At 53.9% G+C, this 26,611-nt stretch overlaps 8 protein-coding genes across 8 annotated transcripts; 2 read left to right on the top strand and 6 right to left on the bottom strand.

Annotated features, from left to right (window-relative positions):
- Window positions 1-799: 799 nt before the first annotated feature.
- On the bottom strand, window positions 800-2,893 carry CCM_07049 (origin recognition complex subunit; the record flags this gene model as incomplete). The annotated part of the gene is made up of 4 exons (XM_006672187.1): window positions 800-1,987; window positions 2,044-2,317; window positions 2,364-2,503; window positions 2,552-2,893. The coding sequence occupies 4 exons, from the start codon at window positions 2,891-2,893 to the stop codon at window positions 800-802; spliced, it is 1,944 nt and encodes a 647-aa protein (XP_006672250.1).
- A 1,642-nt stretch (window positions 2,894-4,535) lies between these two features.
- Window positions 4,536-6,495, bottom strand: CCM_07048 (PWWP domain-containing protein; the record flags this gene model as incomplete). Its single annotated transcript, XM_006672186.1, has 6 exons — window positions 4,536-4,556; window positions 4,605-5,057; window positions 5,104-5,295; window positions 5,373-5,742; window positions 5,788-6,253; window positions 6,336-6,495. 6 exons carry the CDS (start codon window positions 6,493-6,495, stop codon window positions 4,536-4,538), a joined length of 1,662 nt encoding a protein of 553 aa, XP_006672249.1.
- Window positions 6,496-7,230: 735 nt separating this feature from the next.
- CCM_07047 (pre-mRNA splicing helicase) lies at window positions 7,231-13,827 on the bottom strand (the record flags this gene model as incomplete). Its single annotated transcript, XM_006672185.1, has 1 exon — window positions 7,231-13,827. One exon carries the CDS (start codon window positions 13,825-13,827, stop codon window positions 7,231-7,233), a length of 6,597 nt encoding a protein of 2,198 aa, XP_006672248.1.
- Window positions 13,828-14,508: 681 nt separating this feature from the next.
- On the bottom strand, window positions 14,509-15,405 carry CCM_07046 (uncharacterized protein; the record flags this gene model as incomplete). The annotated part of the gene is made up of 1 exon (XM_006672184.1): window positions 14,509-15,405. One exon carries the CDS (start codon window positions 15,403-15,405, stop codon window positions 14,509-14,511), a length of 897 nt encoding a protein of 298 aa, XP_006672247.1.
- Window positions 15,406-16,456: 1,051 nt separating this feature from the next.
- On the top strand, window positions 16,457-18,007 carry CCM_07045 (uncharacterized protein; the record flags this gene model as incomplete). Its single annotated transcript, XM_006672183.1, has 1 exon — window positions 16,457-18,007. The coding sequence occupies one exon, from the start codon at window positions 16,457-16,459 to the stop codon at window positions 18,005-18,007; it is 1,551 nt and encodes a 516-aa protein (XP_006672246.1).
- Window positions 18,008-18,114: 107 nt separating this feature from the next.
- On the bottom strand, window positions 18,115-19,422 carry CCM_07044 (activator 1 41 kDa subunit; the record flags this gene model as incomplete). Its single annotated transcript, XM_006672182.1, has 4 exons — window positions 18,115-18,279; window positions 18,328-19,116; window positions 19,173-19,251; window positions 19,307-19,422. The coding sequence occupies 4 exons, from the start codon at window positions 19,420-19,422 to the stop codon at window positions 18,115-18,117; spliced, it is 1,149 nt and encodes a 382-aa protein (XP_006672245.1).
- A 991-nt stretch (window positions 19,423-20,413) lies between these two features.
- On the top strand, window positions 20,414-22,991 carry CCM_07043 (ubiquitin-conjugating enzyme E2Z; the record flags this gene model as incomplete). Its single annotated transcript, XM_006672181.1, has 10 exons — window positions 20,414-20,465; window positions 21,176-21,267; window positions 21,323-21,356; window positions 21,415-21,509; window positions 21,561-21,582; window positions 21,632-21,728; window positions 21,777-21,788; window positions 21,835-22,003; window positions 22,061-22,923; window positions 22,976-22,991. The coding sequence occupies 10 exons, from the start codon at window positions 20,414-20,416 to the stop codon at window positions 22,989-22,991; spliced, it is 1,452 nt and encodes a 483-aa protein (XP_006672244.1).
- Window positions 22,992-24,737: 1,746 nt separating this feature from the next.
- CCM_07042 (Major facilitator superfamily transporter) lies at window positions 24,738-26,294 on the bottom strand (the record flags this gene model as incomplete). The annotated part of the gene is made up of 3 exons (XM_006672180.1): window positions 24,738-25,720; window positions 25,785-25,985; window positions 26,090-26,294. The coding sequence occupies 3 exons, from the start codon at window positions 26,292-26,294 to the stop codon at window positions 24,738-24,740; spliced, it is 1,389 nt and encodes a 462-aa protein (XP_006672243.1).
- Between the last annotated feature and the right edge of the window lie 317 nt (window positions 26,295-26,611).

Raw genomic sequence — 26,611 nt, 5'->3', positions numbered from 1 at the left:
TCCCTGAAAAACCACGCGATGTCGTGCCCCGAAAAGAGGAAGAAGGAAAAGAAGCCAAGCAGCCCCAGCTGATAACGCCACCAGACTACAAGGACTACACAAGGCCCGTCATCCCTCCAGCGCACCACACAGACACCATACTCACTCACACACACACAGACACACACAGCGATCCTCTTTGCTCGCCCAACCGCGCATAGACATGCCATGCCCGCCCGGCCCAGCCCAGCCCACCACGGGCTTCAGCTCCTGTCCCGCTCTCTTCATGTCCATCTGTGCTCATCTGTATGTAACTAGTCAACTCTCCCCGTCTGCGTCCTTAGGCTCGCGTGGAGAGACAAAACGTGACGCTAGATGCAGCGCCTCAACTGTCATGACCTTTAGGTTGATTGCCATCTTCTTTTTTACTCGCTTATTCTAAATCATCGTACCAACTACTCCCTTTTCAGCAAAGAGGCCGCCCCAGTCAGCTCGCCAGCCTCACCGTCAATCTACCAGCCCACGCCAGGGGAGGCGTCCTGACGTGCCCAGTAGCGACATTTTCTTCACCATGAGCCCGCAAAAATGCGCAAATGAGTAATCAACACGATATTTTGATTCTGCGCCATCTATTATCCTCTATATCTCTCGCTAGGGTATCCCATATCCCGCTAGGGTATCCCATATCCCCCGCTACGATATATCCCATATCCCGCTAGGATACTATGCTCTATGTACCAGTATTTTGCGCAACACTTGGTAACTAACTAGTTAGCCTGCCCTACCAGTACGAATACAGTAATTACTGGTACTTTCCTCATCACAGCCACTTGACCTTGGCGATGTGGTCCGTCTTCTTCTTGCTGCTCTTGACGTAGCCCATGGCGCGTAGCTCTGCTAGGCCTCGGTAGAACATGACCAGCACCTCCCGCTGCTTCTCTTCTTCCCCATCCTCGTCCATGCCGTCCTCATCTCCTTCCTGTTCACCCCCTGCTTGGCCGCCGACCAGTGCGTAAAATGAGGACCACAAGTCCGCCACGTTGATGAGGTTGCCCGTCTCCAGGTACATTTGGTACAGGATCGCCGTCGCCGGCAGCGTCGCCTGCAGGCCGTCCTGGTCCGGCTTGCAGCAGTCGCACGCCAGGTAGTCGTGCGGCCGGACGAGACTGCGCTCAAAGACGACGCGCGGCCGCGGTACCAAGACGTCCCGGGACGGCGCCCGCGCGTCGTACAGCCAGCTCTCCGACAAAAACAGCCCGCCCGGCGTCGAGGCGTCGGTGCGCGCGGCCAGCAGGCCCGCCACCGCATCGACAATCTCCGTCAGCTGCCGGTCCTCGTCCTTGAGTGTGGCCGAGTGGTGGCTCAGCTGCACCCGCTGCGCAATCACCGTGGTCCGCGCCACCTTGGCCTGTCCGCTGTACCGGCTGCGCACGCTGCTGACACCCGCTGCCTCGGCGCGGCTCGAGAGGGCCTGCAGCGCCGCCAGCTGCGTCTCCAGCTGGCTCTGCATCTGTTCGCCCTCGCGTGCCAGCCAAGGACCTAGGCCCAGGCTCGGCTCGCCCTCGCGTAGCAGCAAGAGGATTCGCTCCATCGCCACCCTCAGCTCGCCCATACCCATGCGCCGCACGCTCGCCACCATGTTGGAGTGCTCAGACATGGCCACGCCCTCGCTCATCACTTCCACGTACGCTCGCGAGAATGTGCCGTGTTGCGCACCCGCGGCTTCCAGCATAAGCAGGCTCCGTAATCGCTCATTCATCCACGCCTGACGCTCCGGGATGCTAGCCTGCACGCGTTCCTTGAGTGTGGCGTCATCCTCCAGCAGCGACCGGGCGTGCTGCAGGCTCTCGGGCGTACCAAGTTCAACGGCCGCCTCCACATGCTTCCGGAAAGAGGGTGTGTTACGTATGGCCTCTAAATGTTCTGGCTGGATCAACTTGTCCTTGCCATCCTCCCAATGTGCCAGCACAGTAAGCGGGTTGGCGAAAAAGTGACACATGTACGCATACTATAAATAACATGAGCTGATGACAGGTGCATCACAGCTGCCCAAAAGAGTCTCACCTTGAGAGAGCTAATAAATGATTGAATGCCAGCCACCTGATCGCGTTGGCGGTCCAGCATCCATCGTAGCAAGGGAGCGCCAAGCCGGACTGGGACATCACTCGCCGCCACCGCGCCCTTGAAGACCGATTCCAAGATGGTGTCCGTCTGCACATCGTCGAATTGGCCTCCATAAATCTGGCGGCATGTCGATTTGAGCAATCGGGCCTGAAGCAGTTCCACTGACGTGGCAATGCCAAATAGAAGAGTGAATGGAATGCGTGGACGCCACGAGCTGTCGCTGTCAGTAATTTCTGTGGAGAGGGTGCCAGTCCTCGTACCTCAAAAGAGTAATCAGGTCTGATAGCAGGCTACTCTCGAAGCCTTCACTGTCCTGAAATGCCACAAAAATCTGGTCGCAGTTCTGCGTTTGGACGTACGCATACAGTGCTTCCAAGTCGTAGTCGAGATAGCGTTTCCCCTGCCCAGTCAGTTAGGAATCCAAACAACAACGATTTTCACTGCGTACATCTGCTCCTTTTTCCTCTGTGTCATTCTCGTCGTCTTCCTCTGTAGCTTTGGACGTCCCTGTGCGAATGATGCGCTTTAGCACCGCTTTCAGCGACCCAGCCTCCGTCGACCGGAGCCTCACGAAGCGGCTGCTGCCCGACTGCAACGTTTCAGACAGCTGTTCAAACAGCAGATCTTGTGACGCAATATTCGTCCCCGTCACAATAAATGCCGCGGGGATTTTCTCAGAGCTGCCAGGCCAAATGTTAGCCACACGCCGTGTCTCTCGCCCAGCCCCCCCTCCCCTCCCCTTCCGGTGGCAGTAAGGCCCAAGGGGAGCAGCCGAGACTCTAGAAAGCATGATGATACATGCATTGGGGTATATTTGATCTTACCATTCAGTCTTTGCCTGCAGAACAAAAGATGACACCTGCTCCAGCGTTGCTGAATTTGAGTCTCGCAAGATGCCCTGAGCAGCACCATCAGCCCTGTTATCCTCCAAATATGACAGATTGGATCGGATTATTCATCCCGTATTCTCAATATTCAATACGTACCTGTATCCGACTATTCACTTTAGCCCAGCCCTCCTCGTACAGGCGATACCTCTCTTGTACGGATGCTGCGCTCTCGGCGCCGTTCAAGAGCGGTACAAATAGCGAAGAACCCAAAGACGCTAACGAAGAACAATCATTCGACCCCTTTCCCGTAGTGCCCTTCTTAGAGACGCGCCGCCGTTTTGATGGCCGCGGCGCCGCGCTGTCCGTAGGGTTAAAGATGTAGGCCACCTAGGAAACCGTCAGAATTACATCAATGCACGTCGTCTGGGCTTGTAAGCCAGAAATTGAATGGCAGAATACCTGGTGATCCTCTTGGCTAAATGTGCCATTCGTTTTGTTGTCTTCCACAGCCATGGTGTTTGCTTGCCAACGTCGGCCTTTTAGTTGCGAACACGCGACTCGATACGCGTTAGACGACAGTGCTCCACACTGTGCTTACACCGTAGGTTCCCTCCACCTGGACCAAAGAGCCAGCTTCCACCGAGCAGGAGATTCGCTGGCTGGAAAAGATTGAAGGGAAGAGCAGCTTATCTTCCGAGCATCTCAGCAACAGAGGTATTTCGAGGCTTACAGAAACCCTTCGTACAGCTATGTTGTTGCGAGGTATATCCGTCGAGCTAGACTATAGGGTGGCAATCTATGAATGAGATGTTCGTGTCGCCTGTGCTGTGACCTCGTTACCTGTCAAAATCCTATCACCCGGAAATCCAGTGTGTCGTCCATGTGCTTAGTGGTAAATTTATTTTAAGCCATTAAATAGTTGGTCGCCGAATCCATGCACGTTCAACCCGAATACCAGTGCATGCTACAACACTTGGGGCTGTTATCTCAGAAACTTGTCAACTACCTCAATACTGTATAATTAGGTATCGCAAACCAGCGATTCCTTTCATGCTCCCCGGCACTATATCACCATCACATTACAGTTATTCCAATAAATAAGAGAACCATGAAAAAGGGTATTTCGAAGAACTCATGTTAAAGAACCAAAATCATATTTGCAGCTATATCGATTTCTACCAATATTCACATAAGATAGAGAGCATGAATATTAGCTACAGTGCGTTAATCAAGATAGACCTCGCGCTGCCGTCGAGCCAGGTCTCTCACCCAGCCACACCAACCATCCCTCCCCTTTTCGCCGAGCAGCCTTGAACCGCCCTTTTTAGCCATTCCTCCAAAGTATCGAGCTCGTTGACTTTTCCCACTGATGGCAAGCCTCGGCATCACAGTCACGCCGTCTTTTAAGGCCTGCTTCAAATGCCGAGATAAAGAGCTCCTATTTGTGATATATCATACATCGAACCCGCCAGCCCCGTAAACCGTAAACTTAAACGCACAGAAGTCAAGGAATAGCAACTAAAGCCAAAAAAATTTGCTTGTGCGCCGAAATACAAAAGGAAATTATCGCGAGATTTGAACGGGCTATCACCCATTCGTCGTTTACTCGGCAGCTGTTGCAACCTATAAACATGTCAGAAGTGCGCCAGATGATCAGACGGAGTCGCCTACTGCCTCGGTGGCCTTTTCCTCGGCCTTGACAGGCTCCGCAGGCTCTGTCTCCTCCTTCACTTCAGTAGGCTTTTCCGACGAAGGCTTGCCCTCAGCAGCGCCGTCTTTGGCGCCATTCGTATCCTTCTTCTCTCCGGAGCCGTTCACACCATTAGTGTTACCGGCCGGGGCAGCAGCGGCAGCACTAGCGAGAAGCTTGTTCCACTTGTCCAGCAGACCCTGTGACCTCTTCTTGAAGCTGAACTCCTCTTCGCGAGGGATGCTGTCCATCTTCAGAATGGCCTTGAGCACCTTGTTGATCTTGGTCTCGCGAATTATGGAAGCCTCAAGATCTGTAAATGTCTCCAGGGCGGTTAGGTAATCCGACATGCCCTTCATCTCGCCCTCCACAGGAGGCGTGTCCTTGGACAAGAGGCCCTTTTGAAGCTTGTGGCGCAGGAAGAAAACCTCTCTCTGCAAATGATTAGTACACATCCATTCACAGTGACATCGTACGCACCTGTCTGCGCTCGCGCTTCTCCTCAGGAGTCATCTTGGGCTCCTTTGGCTTCTTTGCATCCTTGGTCTTCTTGTCAGACTTGGGCTTGGCGGCAGATTCAGCCTTCTTGCTTGGAGTTCCGTTGGCCTTGGGTGTCGAAGACGTGTTAAGCTTGATCTTGGGCTTCTTGACGGAATCAGGGCGCTGGGGGGTCTGGTAGACAGTTAGTACCGAACACTTTCAAGCAGGGAAGACTCTCGCGCAAAACTCTCAAGCTGAGGGAGACGTACACTGGCATCCTCCTCGGCCTTGCGCTTCTTCGACTTGGGCTTGGCAGAGTCATCAGCCATTTCCACGTCGTCTTCTTCAGCCTTCTTGCTCTTCTTGCTCTTCTTTGGCGTCGCAGCCGCTTCCTTTCTGGCAGCCTCAGCCTCTTTATAGGCCCTTTCTTCTGCCTCGGCCTCTTCAAGGGCCTTGTTTTCAGCAATGCGCTCCTCCTCAATCTTTGCGAGAAAGTTCTTGTAATACTCGACCGGGTTCTGCTCTACAGCGATCTCGAAAGCCAAGCGCAGGTCCTTGCGCATCTTTTCGTTGATGGAGTTCTCGGCCTTTTCCGCTGTAAGCTCGGTCAGGGTAGTATTGCCAGCCCAGCCACTGTGTCTGTTAGTATGCGAGTTGCTTGATCGGTCCGCATTGGCAACTCACAATTCATAGGTGGCGAGATACATGATGGGAAACGTGCGGTCGCCCACTCTCTTGCCGCCGTCCGCATACGCGTCCGCGTAGGTGCCGTCGGCTTTGGCGGCGGAGACGGGGCGGGAGCTAGTCAAAGCCGGAGGAAGCATGCTCTCCTCGCAAATGATGACGGGCCACGGGGGGAAACCTTTGAGTTTCACCAAAAAGTGGTCACCTGGCTTGGCGTCAGTGTGAGTGAGCCGGGCCTTGGAGCCCTTTCTGCTCAGCCCCCCGCCGACAGACTTGCGGCGATTATTTTTCTTCGAATTGGGCGTCTCGGTCGCAGTCACGGCCGGTGCAGCCTCAGAAGCCTCCTTAATTTCAATATCGCCCTTGGTAGCCGCGATATCCTCTGTCTTGGTCGCATCTACAGAAGCAGTGTTAGCGAAGGTTCGTGGTAGCGTGCTCGCAGTGAGCGACGAGGCGGCGCTGACGCCTCGTTGCCGTGGAGGCATCGCCTCGGCGCAGGGTTGCGCGAGCTCGGCGCACACCCGTTGGCCAAGTAGAATCAGACTCACCCTCAACCTTCTCGGTGTCCTCCTTGGGTGCATCCGTGATGGCGTTGGCCTCGTTGGCGGCGTCGCCACCAGCCGGCGCGGCAACAGGCTCGCTGGCAGCCGTTTGCTCGGTGGCGGCTGGCGCAGCGACCTCGGGGACGGTGGGAGGAGTATCGGCCATTGTTGAGCTGACCGCGTCGGAATGTGCAATTGACAAAGATCTGGTGCTGATCGCGACGGCGAAGGAAGGATTCGCGAGGGGATTTTGTGCAAGGTCAGCAGCCGCGAAGCTTGACCAGGGTGCGTGCAGAGACGGGGATAAAGAGATCCGACGCGTGGACGCGCGTGGCTTGATCCAATGGCAGTCGCAAAGCGTGTTGCGCGATGGAAGAGAAGTTGTGCGGGATGAAATGCGCGCTTTGCGGACTTGTAGCCTCACCCTTGTTGTGTTATGATGTGGGTAGTCGGAGGCAAAGTAACGGCCGGTCTGGCTGGGCAGATGGGATGGCCAGGACGAGCACCTCTCACGTCACAGCATACCCATCACGTGACGCTATATGTGGGAGGTGACCGAGACCGAGAGGTTGGTGAGGATGAGAATCAAGGGGGCGCCGCGGCCATGGTAGCCCCAAAATTCTAGCCAACCTTGGCTGTGGGTACCACGAACGAGGATTGATTGTCTGATAATAACTCGTCGCGAATCGCTGTTGCCATCATACACTCGCAGTGCGCCGCCCGCCCGCCACGATACTGGTCTGTGGTGGTTTGGTTTAGACACCGTGCTCCAGCACTCCAGCGCTCGAAACTGCCTTCGAAAAACAGACACTCTTTTGAAACGACGACCATAAAACCGCATATTGCATAATATTCCACCTCGTAGCTTACTATAATGTACATTTCCGATATATTTCAGCCCTTACTCGTCTTCCTCTTCCTCCTCCGAGTCAACGTCCATGCCCTCGGCTGCCGTAATAGAAAATTCCCGTTCCTGATCCACACCAACGTAGCTATCGCTCATGAGAAGCAACTTCAAATTGTGTTTGCCGGGTGTAGGCACCGTGTATTCGACGCGCACATTCAGCTCGCGGCCAATGGTGACTCGCTTGATTGCGAGCAGGCTGTTTGTCTTGTCGTCGCCGACAACCAGCCACCAGTTCTCTATCTTCTTGGTGGGGTAGAAGGGTGCGTGCACCGTCGAGTCGTATTCACCACCCTCCTCTTCCAGATTACGAACCATTTTGACGTTGAGGTATGCAGGCTCACCAGCCCGGATCTCATCCTCCTCCAAGACCTCGTGCTCCAGCTCCAGGTCGGGATAGTTGTCGTTTGTAAACTTGGCAGCTTCACCAAGCTGCTTCTGAGACAATCCCAGTCGCTTGATAAGATCCTTGTAGTCGGCATTTTCCTCCGGGTTCATGGCTTCCATGAAGTCAAAGATATCCTTGACGCCGAACTCGTTTGCAACCTTGACAACGTCAGTTCCAAAGTGAGGAATCTGTTTCAGAGGGCTGTCGCGATCCCACATGGCTTGTACAACCATCTGTGACATTTCCATTGCATTCATAGTGTTCAAGTGACCATCAGACGACAGAATGTCCACAATGGCGCTTAGCAAGCTGAGCACACGAGATAATATGACCTCTTGATCCTTGGCCAGGTCAATGGGGAGCTGCATTCTTGAGAAGTGAGCCTGCAGAAGAACAAAGGTTTTGAAATGAGGAGTATCAAAAGTAGGCTGGGCCATCTTGACGGGAATGCGATCGTAGATGCGGCGAAGCAAGCCATCCTCGTGGTGGCGAACCTGAATAGCCTCAAACTCCGTAGCTGACGTAACGATTTCGAGAATGCCCTTGAGCTTCGTACGCGCCGACAAAGACAGAAGGAAGGTCTGCATAGTGATATACGAGATGTTATAGTACGCGGCAATCATTGCGGCGTTTTGCGGCGACACAGAGCCGTCCTCGTCGTCGAAATCGATAATTTTGGACTCGTCAAGTTCGCGCAGGGTTGTTTCTACTAGGTCTGACATGTAGTTGCTGAGGCCCTCATGAGTGGTGCTGGTGAGACCATAGTAGCTGGGGTTGGCCAGCAGACGTCGGTAGAAGTAGGTGAAGGTCGTCCAATTGATGGCATCTTCGCCGGACTCAATCATCTTGGTGCTGATCTCTGTCACAAATGCATCGTGAAGGTAGTTGTTGAGGTGCGACTCCACAGGGAGAGCTTCACCAAGGAACTTCTTGTAGTAGTCGCGCTTTACCTGCGGAAGCATGAGGACACCACGGCCGCGGCCGTCTTTAGAGGGTCGCAGGGCCTTGCCGAACATCTGCAGCACTTCGCTGAGGGGATAGTCGACGTAGCGGTGCTCGCGGCCTTCAAAATATTGTGTACCCATGACAATGACAAGGTGGGCGACACTCGTCAGTTCCCAGCATACTTCACGAGAAGCCACCAGGACTTGGACGGCGCCTTTATCAAACAAATGCTTCACAATGCGCTTATCGCTTTGGCTCAGCGCTTCGTGGTAGTAACCAATGCCATGAGACAGAGCCTCGGCAAGCGCTTCTTCGTGGACGCGGTCCAGGAGGGGCTTCATTTGATCGGCATCCACATGCAGAAATCTGTCCTCGTCTTCATCTGTGACGCAAGCAGCCAGCAAGTCGCGCGCCGTGCTCCTCGTCTGTTTCCTGTTTGGAACAAAGACCATGGCGGGTTTGTCTGCGGACATCTGGGTGATAGCATTGTATGTAGGCTTGGCCATGGCAAGCATGAGCGAGGGAAAATGAGGGTTCGAAAAGGCCTGGATGTGCAGTTCGAGAGGAACAGGTCGGACGTGAGGGCTAAAGTTATATATGTCATGCTTTTTGGCATCAATCCATTCGCCAATGTCACGGGCATTGGCGAGAGAAACACTCAAGGCAACAATACGGAGTGGCAGCTCGGTCTGAGTTCTGATGTAGTGCATACGAGACACAATAATTTCGTAAATATAGCCCTGAGAGCCGCCAAGAAGGTGGACATCATCCGCAATAAAGAGCTGGACACTCTGCACATTCTTGCGACGCTTCCACTGGCGAGAAAGAACATCCCACTGAGTAGGTGTAGCAAGGATTAAGTCGCCTTGTTCGAGCATCTTTAGGTCAGTAGCGGTCTCCCCAGTGAGCTTGACAATTTCTTTGCCGCCGGCCAAGTGGCCGAGTCGCTTCTGCCAGTCTTGTAGGCGTGCATCAACAAGCTCTTGAAACGGAGCAATGTAAACAGCTCTGCCAGAGTCCTCCTGAGACCAGTGGCGAAGTAAGGCAAACTCTGCGCATACAGTCTTGCCGCTGCCAGTCGGAGCGCCGACAAATACGTTTTGATCCGTCTTGTACAGCGAGTTGAAGACCTGCGTCTGGATCTTGTTAAACTGCGTCCACTCAGGATACAGCTTGGTGTAGCTTGCAGTCTTGAGCGCTGAGACGGGCAAGGGCTGGAGCTCAAGCAACTCTGTGTGGGGAGGGAACTTCTCAGGAAGTATGAGCTTCTGGAAGGAGACTGGAATACGGGTCTCGGAGTGCATCCATCTATCGGACATGACCGAAATGAAGTAATTGGGCGGCATGGGGTCGGTGATGGGGACAGTGAAGTCCACAAGGTGTTCATTTGACTCAGAGACGGCGTAGTCCTTGCGCAGAAGAAAGGTATCGTGGAAAAGGATGTCCTCGCCGTCACAGTCTTCGACAAAGATCCAGAAGTTCTCCGCACCACCGTGAACGGCATCATCCCATTCAAAGTTGGGGGTGATGGCGAGCTCAACCTTGAGCATCGACCTGGTTATCGGCTGGACTTGGGCCTGAACGTCGACACGGGGAAATTTGGCGACGAAGTTGCAAACAGTGCGTCCAGCGCGGGGCATTCCAAGAAGTTCACCCATGCGAGGAGGGTCAAGATCAAAGTAGCTGTCCCAGGCAACGTCGATACGCTCAGCCTTCTGAACAACGTCGCGCGGACAGGTAGGAAATTGCCGGAGAGGAGTCATGGTAGGCCACATTCTCTTTTCGGCCATCTTGCAAAGGTCAAGTGCAGTCTTCGCAACGGAGGCCCAACCCTTTTTCAAAGCAATTTCAAAGACGGCTCTTAGAATACGACCAGCACTCTGGGTAATATAGACCATGTCAGCCATGAGCGCAAGTCCATCGAGCGAAAGGCGCGAAATGTAAGCCTGGAGGAGGACATTGATCTTGCACTGAGGCTCCTCGATACTCTCCTTGACAGGAATGGGCACGCGTCCGAGAAGCTTGGCGAGCTCTAGCTTCTCATCTTGTCGAACTGGAATGTATTTAAATTCAGCAGACAGGGAGAAAACGCGGAATAGCTCAATGGTGGTGATAGAAGGCTGTATGAGATTGTTGTACGTTTCCATAGAGTTGGCAGTAATGTAGTAGTGCGAGGCAATTCGACCAAGCTCAGTAGATTGGAAACGTCCAGTCTTTTCATCATACTTGACCAAGTTCGTCTTTTTCAGGACCATGGCCGCAGCGTGGATAAGGTCTACACGCTTCTGCTCAAGAGCCACGTCGTCTTCATACTCGGCTCCGACTTGATATAGTCCGGGGGATCGTAGCATACGAACAAATAGGTAGGTATATCCGAGCCACTCAACACCTTCGTCGCGTGTCCTGACATTGCCCAACACGATTTCGGCGTTGAGGTTATCGACTAGTTTGCTAACGAACTGACTTTCGATAGGCAGTTGCTGGTTGAGGAGAGAAAGGTAGTACTGTATCTCGGTTTGTGTGGTGATGATGATACCTTCACCGTAGGTATCGAATTGGGGTCGACCTGCGCGACCGAGCATCTGCAGCACGTCCTGGGGGCTCAGCTCAACCCAAGTACCCTTTTCTGGAGAATAGATCTGTGTGCCTTTGATGATGACGGTGTGAGCGGGCAAGTTGACACCCCAAGCCAGAGTGGCGGTGCAGACTAGGACCTGGATCGCGCCGCGAGCAAAGAGATCTTCGACATCAGTTCTGTCAATACGGTTCATACCGGCATGGTGAATACCGAACCCGTGAGGCAGAATGTCCTTGAGATCCTTGTCTGTGGCTTGACCCGCAGCTTCCTGAAGTACCTCGCGGCTGCCAGCATCGTGACGTAGAATTTGGTTGATAGTGTCCATCTCCATAGCCTTGTCTCGGATGTAGCGAGCAGTCTTGGCCGTCTCTTTGCGTGAATGCACGAAAATGAGCACCTGGTTCCTATTCTGACCGACGTGTTCCAGAACCTTGTTGTATGTCACATCGTTCATTGTCTTGAGTTGCTTGATGGCCTTGCGATCTGTTACGCCGATGAACTCTTGGCGCAAGGGGCAGGGTCGGAAAGATCCGTCAAAGTGGAAGAGACCAGAGTCGATGTTGACGCGTAGGAAGCTGGCAACATCACGGTAGTTGGGAAGTGTGGCAGACAGACCGACAAGGCGAACAGGCTCACCGGTTTGCTCTGTCTTGCGAATTGTTCTGCTGACAATACTCTCCAGAACAGGACCACGGTCATCGTGAAGCAAGTGAATCTCGTCAATGATAACGAGACGTACCAGATTTGTATAGGAAAGATCATTGGCCTTTCTGGTAATGACATCCCACTTCTCAGGAGTAGTGACAATGATTTGAGTCTCGGCAATCTGAGCCTTGGTGAGCTGACGATCACCGGTCAACTCTGACACGCGAATCCCATACGGCTCTAGACGCTTGCCAAAATTACCAACTTGTTCTTGTACAAGGGCCTTGAGAGGGGCGATGTATACAATCTTAAAGGAGTCGAGATCAATATCACCAGTCTCGGGGTTTCTGTTCTTTCCAATCTCACGAAGAATGGTCAACATGGCAACATTGGTTTTGCCGGAACCTGTCGGTGCGCAAATGAGCATATTGCCGTCGTCCCCAAAGGCTGTAGGGAAACACTTGGACTGGATCTTGTTGAGGGACTTTGTCGCGCCAAAAGGAGGGCGTGACCACTCTGGCATGTCTGTGATGGGAACGACAACGTCATCGGGATCATTGCGCTTCTTCGGGGGCGGCACATGAATTTCTTCGTAGCCCTTGAATGAGCGTTTGGTAGAGCCCTCAGGAAGGCGGACCTTGGGGTTGGTCATCAAATGGTTTCCTTGGTCAAATACTAAATTGTCAAGACTGATGAGCTTCTTTGGCTGAAGGCCGCCAACAAGACGGCCGTCGGCGGCATCTTCCTTTCGCTCTTCTGTAAACGATGCAGGAACATCAATGTCCATTTTCATACCCTTGCGCTCCCCATCCACGACAGTTTTGCCGTGGAGCTCGTTCAGAATTCGCTGTAATCCTTCAGAGACCATCTCACGCTCAACGTCCTCGCGAGCATCAGAATTCTCGGCTCTGGCCAGCTTGGTAAGCCAAAAGACCTTTTCTCTGTTTGTGATGAGCTTCTGTACAAGCTCGTGATGCTCAAAGTCGAACAGTTCCATCAAATCATTTTCGATTTCTCGTAGAGTCTTTTCTTCACCACCAGCCTCGTCGGGCTCTCCTGACAGTAGGCGAAGCGCTTCCTTTGTTTTATCAGTCTGTTCGTGGGCATCGGGATATAAAGCACCAATTTCTCTTTGGAGCCAAAATGCATCGATATCCCTGGCTGCAATGGCGCCTTTGTCCGTCTTCTCAACCTTGTCGCTGGACTGGCCGGCATCTAAAACCATTTCGTCATCGTCATCTTTAACAACGGCATCGGGCTTGTGCGTTTCGTCCTCGTCCACGTCGTTATCTTCATCCTCACTGTCAGATGACTCGTCCCGCACCTCTTGAACAAGCTCGTCCTCATCTTCATCATCAAAGTCAACGGCAACACCTTGACGCTCGTCGATTTCAGCGTCGCCGGTACCGTCACCCATTGCCACGTCCTCATCGTCGTCTTGTGCATCATAATCGGTGATCTTCTTGCCAAGATTAATCAGTTCGTTGAACTGCTTGGGGTTCAGCGTCGCGCCGAGGATATCGTCGATTTCCTTCTTCTTGTCGAGGTCCTTCAGATCATCGTCCTTCAAGTATTCCAAGACCGCATCGGCTGCGCTTCGAACTACTTCGTGTGGTACGTCGCCGAGTGTTGTTGCAATAAGAGTAAGTATTAAGTTGAATGTGGCGCGTGTGGCGAGTGTGCGAGGTCGGTATGTGATTCCCTCAACCAAGGGTTCGTTTGCGCCAAGGACGCCAGCGCCTCGGAGGTTGGCGTTGTCGGCTTTTCGTTTTTGTTGTTCGCGTAGCAGCACGTCTTGGTCCTCTTTCAAGCTGCCTCTCTGAATATCTGGCAGTCCAGGCTGCTTTTTTTGCTTCGGAGCTTCGTCACGAGCGACTCGCGCACCCATGTCCCGAATGCTCAGGCGTCCCGCGAGGGACTCTGGGTCCCCGGTGGACTCATCATTTCGTCGTGAGACAAATCGACGGTCCGCCTGGAGAACCAGGTTGGACATGGCCGAGTACTTGTATTGGGAGACATCGCGAGGAGCGTCCGACATGATGGCGGTGTTGTGGAAGGTCGCTACAGGGATGGAGAACGCCGAGGTGCTCGACGGCGACTCGCAGAGCTTGACCGCTAGTATACCATGCGCTTCTTCTTTGAACAGTCGTATAAGCGTGCGCGTCAAGGCAAAGGCGATGCGGGCAGCGAGTCAATGCTGGAGAGATTAAAATGGTTGTTTGGCTGATTGAAGGCGTCGCGCCGATAAATTTCAGATCGAACCTCCAGGTAAAAAAAGTACGCTAGTGTCGCAACGGGCCTAGTGTCATTGGCCACTTGAGGGCAGTTCCTTTGCCTGTGGCTCTTTGCCTCGTGTGCCTAGTATGTATGTCGTGATGCTGGCCAGAAAGTGGACAAACATTTTTTTTTCCAAATTGATATTTATCGCCGTCAATATTTGTCATCTGAAACTACACGGTAGCTCCCAAGACCAAGATATAAAAAAAGGGGCTGTTCTTTCGGATTACGCAGACTGAAGGGTTCCGGAAGCTCCCCACTAATGACAAGCGAACAATACATACTATCGGCGAATAATTAAGTCGTATGGAAAAAGAGAAGCGTAGGAGAACTTGGGCAAGATGATGATACTATTAGTGAGAATCAACGGAAATGAAATAAAATAAAGTCAAAAAAAATAACGAGAGAAATATGTATTGAATCCAAGCCACCGCCTAGCACACTACCAACGACAGAATCCATCAGCCGTGACTTTAAATCCAACCTTGACATCGTAACCATTGCTGATAGCCTCCGTTGAGAAAGCAGACGTTCCCACGCAGTCGCCGTATTCGTACGGCTTCCCGATTGTGCCCTGGTTGGCACCCTGGGTGGTGCTAGATGGCGAAAAGAAGGAAACTTCGGTCAGAGGCAATCCATCGCACTTGACCTTTCCGTCTGATTCACGAGGGTAAATATAGTATTCCACAAATCCAGTACCCGATGTCTGGAGACCAGCCGCTTTCTTGGGCAGCGTCCATTCGCCCACGGCGTGCGAGTCTCCCGTGACAGTGTCAACGACAGTGCCTCGCCAAGTAAGACCTCCATCGGTGGTTTCCACCACACAATTATACTTGTGGGAGTAGTCACCGTTAAACTCGACTGCGCAGCTCACACCAGCGCCACCGTCCGCGCCATCGCTACACAGCGGCGAATTGGAAGTGGTGCCCTCGACGAAGCTGGAAAAGGCGGCATGGATGACGCTGCCGTTGTCGTTGTCTGGTCGCGGCTGCAGACCAGTGTAAGCCACGCTGTCGACGCCATTGAAGTAGAACTGCTGCGCAAAGTAGAAGCCAGTAGTGTGCGGGGCGTTGCTCAAGTCAAACGGGAAGGTGACGTTGTTGAGGCCGTTTTGTATTTGCTGAGTGTCGGAAAACTGCCAATCGACACCAACCAAAGCAGAACCGAGCTTGGCCGCAAGGGCAGCAACAAGAACGAGTTCGATATGCATAATGGGTGAAAAGAAGGAAAGAAGGAAAGAGTGAAGTAGCTGTAGTGAAAACTGCTTCATTCGCAAACTACAACAAGCCGGGCACCGCTCTCTTATAGTGGCACGCTTCTTTATGAGTAGTAAGAGCATTTTGTAAGAATGTTGTTGCACAATGAAGATCATGGATCTTGGGTGTTGAGGTTGAAACGACCTTCTCGAATGGGAAAGCGTCTATGATGGCGATCATGCCATGTTCATGTAGCGCGGCAGCCTGGCAAGGCAAAGGAGCTGCGAAGCTAGAGCTATTCCGTCTAATGTCAGTCCCATAAGATGCACGTAGAGTTGCAACGTTCTCCCAAGGTTCTCGCGTAATTGTATAAGCTGAATGCTAACGTGGTTCGAGACCAGGGTATCCTTCCGTGAGCCCGTCGACTTGCTCTTTGAAGATAGCTTAACACCCCATACGGAGTATCGGGATGATGATGATTGGCCAGTCAATCAAATCTATTTGTCGAAGTAAATTGATTGCATGGCCAATCAAGGGATCCCCATCCGTTTATCCGCTGAGCCGGCAACCAACGAGCTCATGAAGGTGTAGTACAACCCCTCGCTCCTACGCCATTTGGAGGCATCCTTTGTGTGCCGATCTTGAAAAGAAGGCTGGAAATACTGAGCTTTACCTAGTATCTAGGTACTAGCCAGTGAGCAGAGGATCTTGTTGTAGCCAGCCTTCGCCAGCTGAGGCCTGTCTCTAAAACCTCGCCGCCCCACGCTAACTCTGAGGCAATTGCGAATGAAGCAGGTGAAGAAATACAGTTTTTTGTTGGTCAGAAACAGCCTAATGTTTCATGGCTCTCGTTTATTACAGGACGAATAGCGGGTGCGTGGCTGTTTTGAGCCCCGAAACTCCTTCTAGGTCCATACCCGGGCCCACGACTTGTTCAACGCTCTATGAGCCTCTCACGGTCAAGGCATCAATGGATACAGAGTGGCTACTGATCTAACTCATGAACGCGAAGAATCTCGGTCTTTCAAGCATGAAAATATTCGTTACAAGTAGACCATATTTAACATTCTTGGAACTGTTGGGGCTCTGGTGCAGATATTCGGTACAGAACTAATAATCTCAATCTCTCCACTGGATGAAGCGCAACCCGAAACCGCCACTTCGACCTTGCATCAGCGAGGCAGTAGCGCCACCATGCCGGAAAACGACGGATGCGCGGCGAGAATACAAGATGGCTTAGATCCATACATCAAATCTCGCGACCAAGTCAACTATATCCGGCGTATTCTGGCCGCGCACATCGGTGAATGCATACAGGGCAGTCCCCTCACGTCGGCGCTAGCCTTGGCAAACACACGCGATGGCGAAGACACTGTCAAAACAGACAATACACCGGCCAACACCATATATAGGGAATACCTAGAGGCCCTGAAGGAAAATATAGCTGCACGGAAGGAGTTTGAGGCGGCTCGAGACTATGCAGCCCCAGATCCGCGCACGGAGGCGTCGGTGGCTGGAACACACACCGCGGCGGACCTCAACGAGCGAGTGGCCCTACTGAAGCTAGACCAAAAGCGCGACCGCCTCTACGCGGTGCAAGAAACTCTCGACACGTTATTGGAACAACCGGCGGCGGACCACGAGTTCCTAAACACCGACCGCATGTTTCATGGGACGCCTGCCCTGCCGCCGGTGCCCAGGGACGTCATCAACACCATGGTCATCGAGCAGAGCTCGTCGCCGCTTGATATTCCCGGGCAAATCAGCCAGCTAGAAAAGGTGGTCTTGCGGGCGAAGCTGCTCCTCAAGCGGGAGGAGCAGCAGCTGCAGGAAGCGGGACAACGCGTGCGTCGTGCGCCGCAGCCGCCGAGCCAAGCGGCAAGGCTCGCGGCGCTGGGCGCGACGCGAGACGAACTCATCCACTGGATCGAAACAGAGCTTGGAAAGGCGTCACCCGAGGCGCAGCCTGGCGAGGACGGCGACGGCTCGTCGGAAAGGGGGCCGGACACGACAGACCCTGCCGCCATTCAGGCACAGTTGAGTGGGATCAAAGAAAAGTACGCCCTCTACGTCTCCGCGAGGAGGGTTCTGTTGGAAATGGCCGCAAGCGGGCCACAATACCTTCCAGCACCATCTCGGAGTATCCAATCTACGAAGAGAACGAGTTACGCGCCAGCCGCACCGCCCCCGCCAATGGACCATCTCGTGGCGCCGTACCTGGCCTCTCTGGTCGATACCTCGGCGAATCACAAAGCCACAGTGGCCTATCGGACGCACATGTCCGCTCTCCTCCATAAGACGGCCCAAGAAAACAGCCGCCACATTAGCAAGCTGGCCGAGGACAGCCACCTGCTGGCCACATTCCCTCAGGGAGAGGTCACCCGCCACCGGTCGGGTACTGATTCGACGTCGCAGATCAGCATCACCCGCCTGGTGAAGCCGTGGGTGGACGCCGCCGACGCCGCAAAGATGGCCACGCTGGAAACCGTGGCAGAGACGGTTGAGGGCGGCCAGATTGCCCTCGAGGGGTTGATGAGCACATTGCACGGCATCGGCAAAATTAGTGGAAAGAACATGCTGGGCGGTGAGGACAACGCCGGCGAAGAAGATATGTGGCTTGGTGAAGAGACGCCGAGAGCTCGAAAACATACGAGGAAAGGGAGCAAGGCGCAATCGCAAAGCTCGACGGACCCGTGGTCGAAAGTACGAGGAAATCTAGGCCTGCTGGGCCAAGATGGACCATGATGTGAGATGACAGTAGATATACCCTTGTCTAGTTGCATGCATAGCCAATTTCAACTTTTTTTTTCTTCAGTTATTTTCAGTAGTATGAGTTGTTACATTTTAGAGGATTACTTTTCAGCCAGGATTGCAGATATTCTCATGGACAAGTCGAGGATGGACAAGTGCTCGTCAGCACCGTCCAGCAACCGCTTGTCGACTTCGGAAAAGACCATGACAATCTTGTTCTTTTGTACATCAGGAATCGTTTCGTCAAATGTGACGACTTGGTACAGCTGAGTCGGGTTAGAATGGGTATATTTGTGAAGAACGACGAGGCTTACCTGGGACACAACTTGCCCGGCACTCCAGCCATCGGCTACCATGTCTTCTACCACCTTGGAGACGCCTGCATACGAGCCATTCGAGCCACGCGGGCGCAAAGCAGCAACGAGCTCATCTATTGTCTTGCTGGGGATCACGCCAGCGATGTCCTCGATGATCTTGACCGTAATCGCTTTCTTATCCACCTCCATGTCATCGTCGCCATCGCTGTCCTTGGGCTGCGCGCCAGCGCCCACTAGACGAGCCGCACTCTGCAGAAACGTGACGGCTTTGCGCAGATCGCCTTCGCTACAGCGAATTAAGGCGTCGATTGCTCCGTCGTCGACGGGCACCGACTCCGCGGTGGCAATCTCCTCGAGGCGCTTCTTGGCACTTCCCTGGTCGAGGCTCTTGAAGCGGAACTTGCTGCAGCGACTGGCGAGCGGGTCGATGATACGGGTGACGTAGTTGCAGATGAGGCAGAAGCGGGTAATCTTGCTGTAGATTTCCATGGTGCGGCGCAGGGCGCTCTGGGCATCTTGCGTCATGGAGTCGGCCTCGTCGAGGATGATGATCTTGAAGGGCGGGCAGGGGTACTTGTCGCGATAGCCGGCGGGCGGGTTTGTGAGCTGCATGCGGGCAAAGTTTTTGACCTTGTCGCGGACAATCGAGATGCCGCGCTCGTCGGAGGCGTTGAGCTCGAGGACACGCGACTTCATCATTTCGGGGCCGTAGAGCTGCTTGGCGAGGGCGAGAATGGTCGACGTTTTTCCGGTACCGGGCGGGCCGTAGAAGAGCATGTGAGGTAGCTGGGGAGCAGCGGGAATCAGTATGGAGCTTGTCGGAGCTTGGATGGAGGTCTTACGTTGGCGGCTTGTAGCGTTCGTTGGAGGACGGTGACGGTGTGTTCTTGCGCCGCGATGTCGTCAAGGCTCTTGGGGCGACTGCAATTTATTAGAAGCCGCGTGCGAGATTCGCTTCTGAAGCCTGGAAACGTACTACTTCTCAACCCAGGGCTGGATGCGGCCGTCGTTGCCCTTGTTCTGCTTCTGCTCGGAGCCGCCATTCGTGGCCGCCGCCGCTTTGCGGGCCTTGAGATCAAAGAATGAGGCCATTGTCGCGTTGACTAGTAGCGACCGAAGGCCTGCGCAGCTATTCAGTGAGGTGCGTTGAGGGATGCGTGGTGTTGGGCTGGTAGAGGTGAAGACTGAGAATATGGAAACCAATTAACGCGTTGCGGGTGACGCGACAGCCGCCTCGCGTCATTGGGAGTCGTCCACCTACCTACGTAGGTCTGGAGGGCAAACCGAGTTGAGGTTTTACCAGGGGTTTCCCAATACAAGGCTTATACTATAATAGCGTATAGATCCACTATACTCTTTATTAGCTATATGTAGAATTAAAGTAATATTAGTTAGTATAATAAAATTTTTACCTAGTAATATATTTAGGTAAGACGATATAACTAATAAATTAGTTTCTAATAGTAATATAAAGGACTATAAAAGAAATTATAAGGATATATATATAATAAAAGCTATATTTAAACTAATTTAGAAAGTATTACTATATAACTGTATAATACCATAAAGGAGGTTAGGCTTAACCCTATTCTAGACTAGTCCTCCTTGACCTTATCCTTTGTGCGGTCGACGAGGTCTGGCGGCCACGGCGCGCGTAGCACCAGCACCGGCGGCGGCGGCGGCAGCCTTCTTCTTGGGGCGTGACGTAGCGGACGTCGTCCTGCGACGAGCGGTTTTGGGTCTTATATATGGCAGCAAGCAAAGACCACGCATTCAGGCGCGGAAGCAATCGCGGCTTAAATATTTCCTCTTATGGTGCGATGCGCAGCTGGATGCATCCCGGCATCAGCTACGCGCCCAGCTCAGCTACGGCATTCTGATCGGGCGGTCACAATCCCGCCTTTGTTGACTCCAATGCTGGAATTTCCATTGCATGTAGTTCACTGGGCTTGCTTCCACCGCTTGCAAATTAGCTCTGCCTTGATAGAATTCCTGACGTGGGCTTTTCCTGTAGCCATAATTGTCCGACAAGTTGGCTCTACTCAACAACCTGACTGGTACAATCGCCACGCCTATCGCGAGGATGTCCACAAACAATTCGAAAGAGGGATCCTTGTGGCAAGGGGCTGCGGAATGTGAGCTTGGACTGGAAAAGGAGCACTGCTGCTAATAACTAGTAGGTACAGTACCTACCGTAGTATTAGGTACTCAATGTACTAAGCTCGTGCAGAGAACCCCATGACAGCCTGCAGCTGCAAGCCCCACCACTAAACAGGGCGTTTTGGCTGAGCTGAGCTGCAGCAACGACGTGCCTGCGAACCATTTACACTGCCTCGGGTGTCTGGTTGCCTCTTTATGGAGCATAGATGTGGCCGTGAATGCCCGAATAACTAGAGGAAAAATGGATTCGTGAGTTGGGCACTGCAATAACCATGGTGGTTCGCACTGGGCGGCCGCAGCCTGCCTGTTTTACGTCGCAGTGCAAACGCGAGACACTTAGTAGCACTGGATCAATGCGCTGACTGCCTGCATGCCGTGCCTGCCTAGTCCAACTTCAGTTTTACCTCTTTCTTCCCTCGAGCATCTTCCTCTGCAACCGTCTTTCCGACTCCCACCTCGCCACGATATTTTGCTCGATATTGATAAGCATTGAGACCTGCTGAAAGACTGCGTCGTCGACAGCTCACGTCCCTCGAGTACCTCCACCCGGTTGTGCCTCACAGCAAAAGATTCTGCCCCGCCCCCGCCTTGCCGCCTTGCCGCTTTGCACGCTGCCTTCCGGGAAGCTCACCAATTCATGAATCACCGTAACCAGGACAACCTCTTGCTTGCTCGGCATCTATAGCCTCATATTTGTATTGCTATCAACAATTATTCCGTTTTCCCGTGCCGCGCGTGGTCGCCACGATGGATCAGTCAATAATCCGCATCACCAAGGTAAGTGCTGGCACGTTCTCGCCAACCAACCATCGCTCATATCTGTGGTCTCCAGGAGCTAGCAGACCTCCAAAGGTCGTCTGATCTCGGTATGTTTCCCTCTGCCGATTGTAATGAGGCCATGGTCATCATATCTAACCTCCCAAGCCATTGCGGTCGCCTGCCGGGACGTTGACGTGCGTAACGTAAAGGCGCTCATTGTTGGACCGCACGAGACCCCGTACGAATTCGGATTCTTCGAAGTCAGTCGTTATTTATTCCCAATGAAATCCCGTCTAACTTGTGAACCACAGTTTACCATCAAGTTCCCCAAGAGTAGGTAACGACTACACCTTACTGCTTGCGGTGTACTGACCAACCATAGCCTATCCCTCGAGCGCGCCTAACGTCCAGTGTATTACTACGAATGGTGGACGCTGTCGTTTTAACCCAAACATTTACGCTAATGGGAAAGTTTGTTTGTATGTAACCCAACGCTTGACTCTGTGTGACGTACTAACCAGTTGCAGGTCTATTCTAGGGTACGGACTCACAAGAACCGCTGTGAGCTGCGCTGACTCTTCTCAGGACCTGGAGGGGCGAAAGAGGCGAAGAATGGTCCTCTGCTCAGGGCATGGAGTCCATTCTACTATCAATCCAGAGCTTAATGTCCTCAAATCCATATGAAAATGAGCCTGGCTACGAAAATGCCAACGAACCGGAGGATAAAGGAAAGCAAGAAGCCTACGTACAAAAAGTAAGGGAGCAACCACTGCACCTAGAAATTAGCAAGGAGTTTTCACTAACAAAGTAGATTCGTCACGAGTCTTTGAGGATATCCGTCATTGCACGCCTCGAGGGATATTTGGGTCTGAGACCTGATGGTACTCGCATCCCACCAATCCAGCCAAAATCTGATCAAGAGGGGGAAGATGAGGCAATTATACCCTTCGAGCCATTTCAAGACCTTTGTAAGCGACGTTTTCTCTGGTACTTTGAGTCCTATATGGCGGCTATTCGACTTGGCCAATCGAAAACGAAGGATGGAACCCGCTTCATGCTCATGCCATTTGAGGCAACTGGTAGCAACGGCATGGACGGAAAGTTCAACTACGAAGATCTCGAGCGTCGCCTCCGGAATATCAAAACCGCACTTAGCGATGAGTTGGTGTCCTGGGCCCAAGGTGGCCTGGCGGCGCAACTCAATGACTCGACTGTGGCCGTCAACTTGCGCCACCAATTCGAGCAGATGGTTGCCTACTTCCGGCGTGGAGATGTGCCGCACAGCGTGACTCTGGAAAACGACAACGCTTTCGTTTGGATCCTCACATATTTCGGGCGTCCCATGACCAACCTAGACGGTGGCATTATCCGGATCAAGCTGCACTTTAGTCCTCGTTTCCCAACTGAACAGCCACGCGTCGCTTTCCAATCCAAAATCTTTCACCATCAAATTGCACCAGACGGCACATATTGCTACAACCCCCCGGCAAACGCCTCCGGTGACGTCCGCAGTCATATTGAAACGATTTTGGGGGTCCTGGAAGACGATCAACCCGCGTACGACCCGCGGAAAATCGTCCATCCCGAAGCAACCAAGTTATACTGGAGCAAAATCCCGGATGAGAAGAAGCAGTACAATCGAAGACTTCGTCGATCTATACAAGATAGCATGGAGTAAGTGAATTTAGGGTGCATCGGCAGGGTTATGGTGCTGACATGTCTGCAGAGACTTCCCCGAATAAGGTAGCCCCGTGAGGAAAGATGGCAGCGAATGGCATGCCAAGCAGACGGTGTGGTAGCGCAGTAAATAGCCGAGAAGCATTGTATGTGGGGGAAGTATCTCGTCTTGGCTGGTGGTTCATCTGTGTTTTTTGCGCTGGCAATGGGGGTAGAGGAAGTAATAGCCAACGCGTTATAGTCGCCGATGTGCCTCTGGGTAGCAAGCTTCGGTACGTTGCAACTCTCATGGCATATTTATCAGTAAGGGAAGCAAAGAAAAAGTGATGGGCCGTGTATTTCATGATGCATCCTACCTAGGTAGGCATATTTCGCCATATCCGTAACGCCATACCGTACTACATGGCAACAAATTCACCAAAAAGAGAAGAAAACAAAACGGCAGGTGCATATGACTGAAACCCCATCTACTTTCTCGCCTTGCTCGTGGCTTTCCTGTCAACCCTGTCCTTGACGGGATTGTAGGGCACCGCCGCGCCCTGATAAAGCTCCTGGCGACCGTCGCCACCTCTGAACTCGTACATGCCCGCGTGTCCGGGGATATACGCCGCCGGGGTGCCCTGCGTGGGACGCGCCACCTGCTCGGCGTGCAGCTTGTCGAGCGAGTCGCCGACGACGGCGTACTGGGACCAGTTGATGGGCGGGCAGCGCACAATCTCCTGGGGTTTCGGCAGCGCCGCCCATGGCCTCGGCGCCTCGTTTGCGGGGGCGGTGGGCGCGTCGGAGTCGGAGTCGTCGTCGCCCGCGCTCGCCACCATCCCGGCACCAGCGGGCTGGTTGACTTTGCCGGCAACGAGGTCGCGCACAAAGGCCTCGGGGTCGCCTACGGCCGCCTCCTTGGCGCGGCTGAGGGCTTGAATATCGGCTGTCGCGCGCCGGCGCTGCAGCTGCAGCACGGAAATGGCCGACCTCAGCGCAATCGTGTCCGGGTTGGCGTCGAAGTCGAGAGGCTCGGGTCCGGGTGCGAGGGGCAGCGTGACGGGTGTTTCCTGTGTCGTGTGTGTCAAGGCTGGCCGCGACGAGGAGCCGGTAGCGGTGGTGGTGGTGTCGCCAGGGAGCCGCGTGGCTTGTAGTGGAGGGGTGATGGGGGACATGGGCGGCCCGTCAGCCGGCGAGGCGGCGCGCGGCTGCGTTGTCGACGTCGTCGTCGTTGTTGTCGCGCTGGGGGCGCGTGTCTTGTTCGTTGTTGAGAGGGTGAGCGCAGGCATCGTGATTCTTGGAGGGGTTTCGCGATGTGATTATGCGCTGCAGGTTGGCGGGGGCGGGGGGAGGACGGCGGCAGCGGCCGCAGGCGCTTCTGGAGGGACAAAAGTTTTGTTGACGGGGTAGAGCGTCGGGTTTGATGGCTATTTTTGGTTCGTGGGTTGCAGGAGTGGTCGGCCGCCAAGGGCTTGACGAACGTGCGTCCGCTGAATGATGGCGTTGTAGGAAATTCGATGCTGGTAGGTTCTAGATTCTTGATGAACAAGGCAAATAGGCAACACTAAGGCAACATGGCGGGGCGCATGACGAGAGTGGCTCCCAAGTGCCGCCACAGCTTTTCATTGAATACATATGAATAATAATTTGACTAATCTTCTTTATAAGGATATTCATGTTTATTGTTTCATGCAATGTCGAAAAAAGATTCTCAAATAAAAAAAAAATAGCAAAAAACGCCACCTCATAACGGCCGTTGTATCGTAAACCACCCATTCCCGAAACTGAAAGCGCCATGCAGATGTAAATTGAGCTGATACCCAAAAGCCTGTCTATGCATTAAAAAGCATCCTTGCAGGCTTCAAGTATTTGGCCGCAAGCGTTCCAGCGCTCGCCAGCATGCAGATACCCGTAAACACGACCACCCACCGGTACGCCAGCGCGTCGCCGCCAAACTGGCTGCCGGCGGAGGCGATCAGGTTGCCGCCGATGGGGCCGGAAAAGATGTTGCCGAGGCCCTTGCCAAAGTTGAGCAGGCCGTAGACCATGGGGGCCGAGGCGGCATCGCCCTGGCAGACGTTGGTGCTCATGCGCGCCCACATGGCCGTGTAGCCGGCGGCGAAGAAGCCGTAGGCGACGGCGAAGCACACGAGCGGCGCGAGCGAGCGGGCCGGCTGCCACATGGCGAGGCAGGCGACGGAGGCGACGGCGACGGCCGTGGCGGCGAGCACGTTTGTCGAGATCTTGCGGTCCGAGAGGTAGCCAAAGGCGAACTGGCCGCAGACCTGGGCGACGCTCATGACGGCGAGCAGCAGCGCGCCGCTGCGCTCGCCGAGCCCGAGCGCGCTGGCGTACGACGGCAGGTACAGCGCCGGGAAGAAGTAGCCGAAGCCCTGCAGCAGGTTCGACAGCGAGTAGGTCCAGAACAGCGAGCTGCGCAGGAAGCGCCAGTCGGCCGGCGGCGCCGGTCCGCGCCGCCGCTGCGCCGCCGGCACGCGGCCCTGGAGGAACGGCATGAGCGGGCCCGTGAGCACCACGAGGGCGACGGCGACGGCACGCAGCGTCACCGCGTAGCCGTACCGCGCGAGCAGCACCTGCACGACGAGCGGCATCGCCGTCCCCGAGATGCCCGAGGCGCCGCACAGGATGCCAAAGGCCATGCCGCGACGCGCCACCCAGTACTCACTCACCATGTGCAGGATCGGGTAGTAGAAGATGAGGAAGCCGAACCCGTAAGCGACGCCCTGCGTGAGGATGAGGCCCTCGAGCGTCGTGGCAAAGGACCCCGCCACGAGGCTGAGGATGCACAAGGGCCCTGGAAGAGAGAAACACGGAGCCGGTTAGTGAAGCGACGAGGTGTGTGTGTGTGGTGGGTGTACACGGAAGGGATAACTTGCAGCCGATCCAAATCATGGGACGCAGCCACCGCTGGTGCCGCTGGATCAGCAGCATCATGACGGGCGCGCCGAGGTAGCCGACGCCCGAGGCAATGGTGCCGACAACGCCAATGTATTTGTTGCCGGCGAATTCAGGAATCGTAGAGTAGTAGTTTTGGAAAACACCGTAGGACATGGGGAAGCCTGTTGCGCGGAGCCATGCGTTTAGCCATGATAATCTCGGCAAGTAAACAGAGCATAAAGCCGCGCCTGGCCGGCCAAGCGGATACAGTATAGATGGAACTTACCCCAAAGACAGCCTTCAAACATGAAAGCCGCCAGCAAGACTCGCCAGGCGGCGATGCCGCCGTCGACGGGCGCCAGATGCTGCTCGATGCGGCTTCCCGCGTCGTCGAGCGGCATCTCGTCGCCCGACTCGGGATCGGCTGCGGCGCCGCCGGCCGTCGCCCCCTCGGCATGTCTCTGCCGGTCGGTCAATTCCACGCTGTGCATGTTGGCTTTTCACTTTTCTCTGAATGGAACTAAAAATGAGAAAACGTGTGAGATTAGCAGAGATGTGCCAATCACAAAAACAAAGAGCTTTGAAAAGAGCGGACCATCTAGCTCATATACGGCTCCGTACACTCTTACTCTCCGGCGGTCGGCCCATGTGTTTGCCGCCCGTCCGTGGCCCCGCGATGGTCTGGAACTTTGGGCACCCAAACCGAACAAGAGTCTTGTATACATGCTGTTGGTATTCTTGGTACGAGTCTTTGAAAGTAGATCAAACTTTTGACACATATTTTTTTCTTGGTTGGAACGGGCAAAGC

The sequence above is a fragment of the Cordyceps militaris genome, assembly GCF_000225605.1.
Source record: "Cordyceps militaris CM01 unplaced genomic scaffold CCM_S00005, whole genome shotgun sequence".
Classification (NCBI taxonomy): Eukaryota; Fungi; Ascomycota; class Sordariomycetes; order Hypocreales; family Cordycipitaceae; genus Cordyceps; species Cordyceps militaris.
The sequence above is the reverse complement of the archived record's forward strand: the minus strand, read 5'-3'. Positions and strand labels throughout refer to the sequence as shown.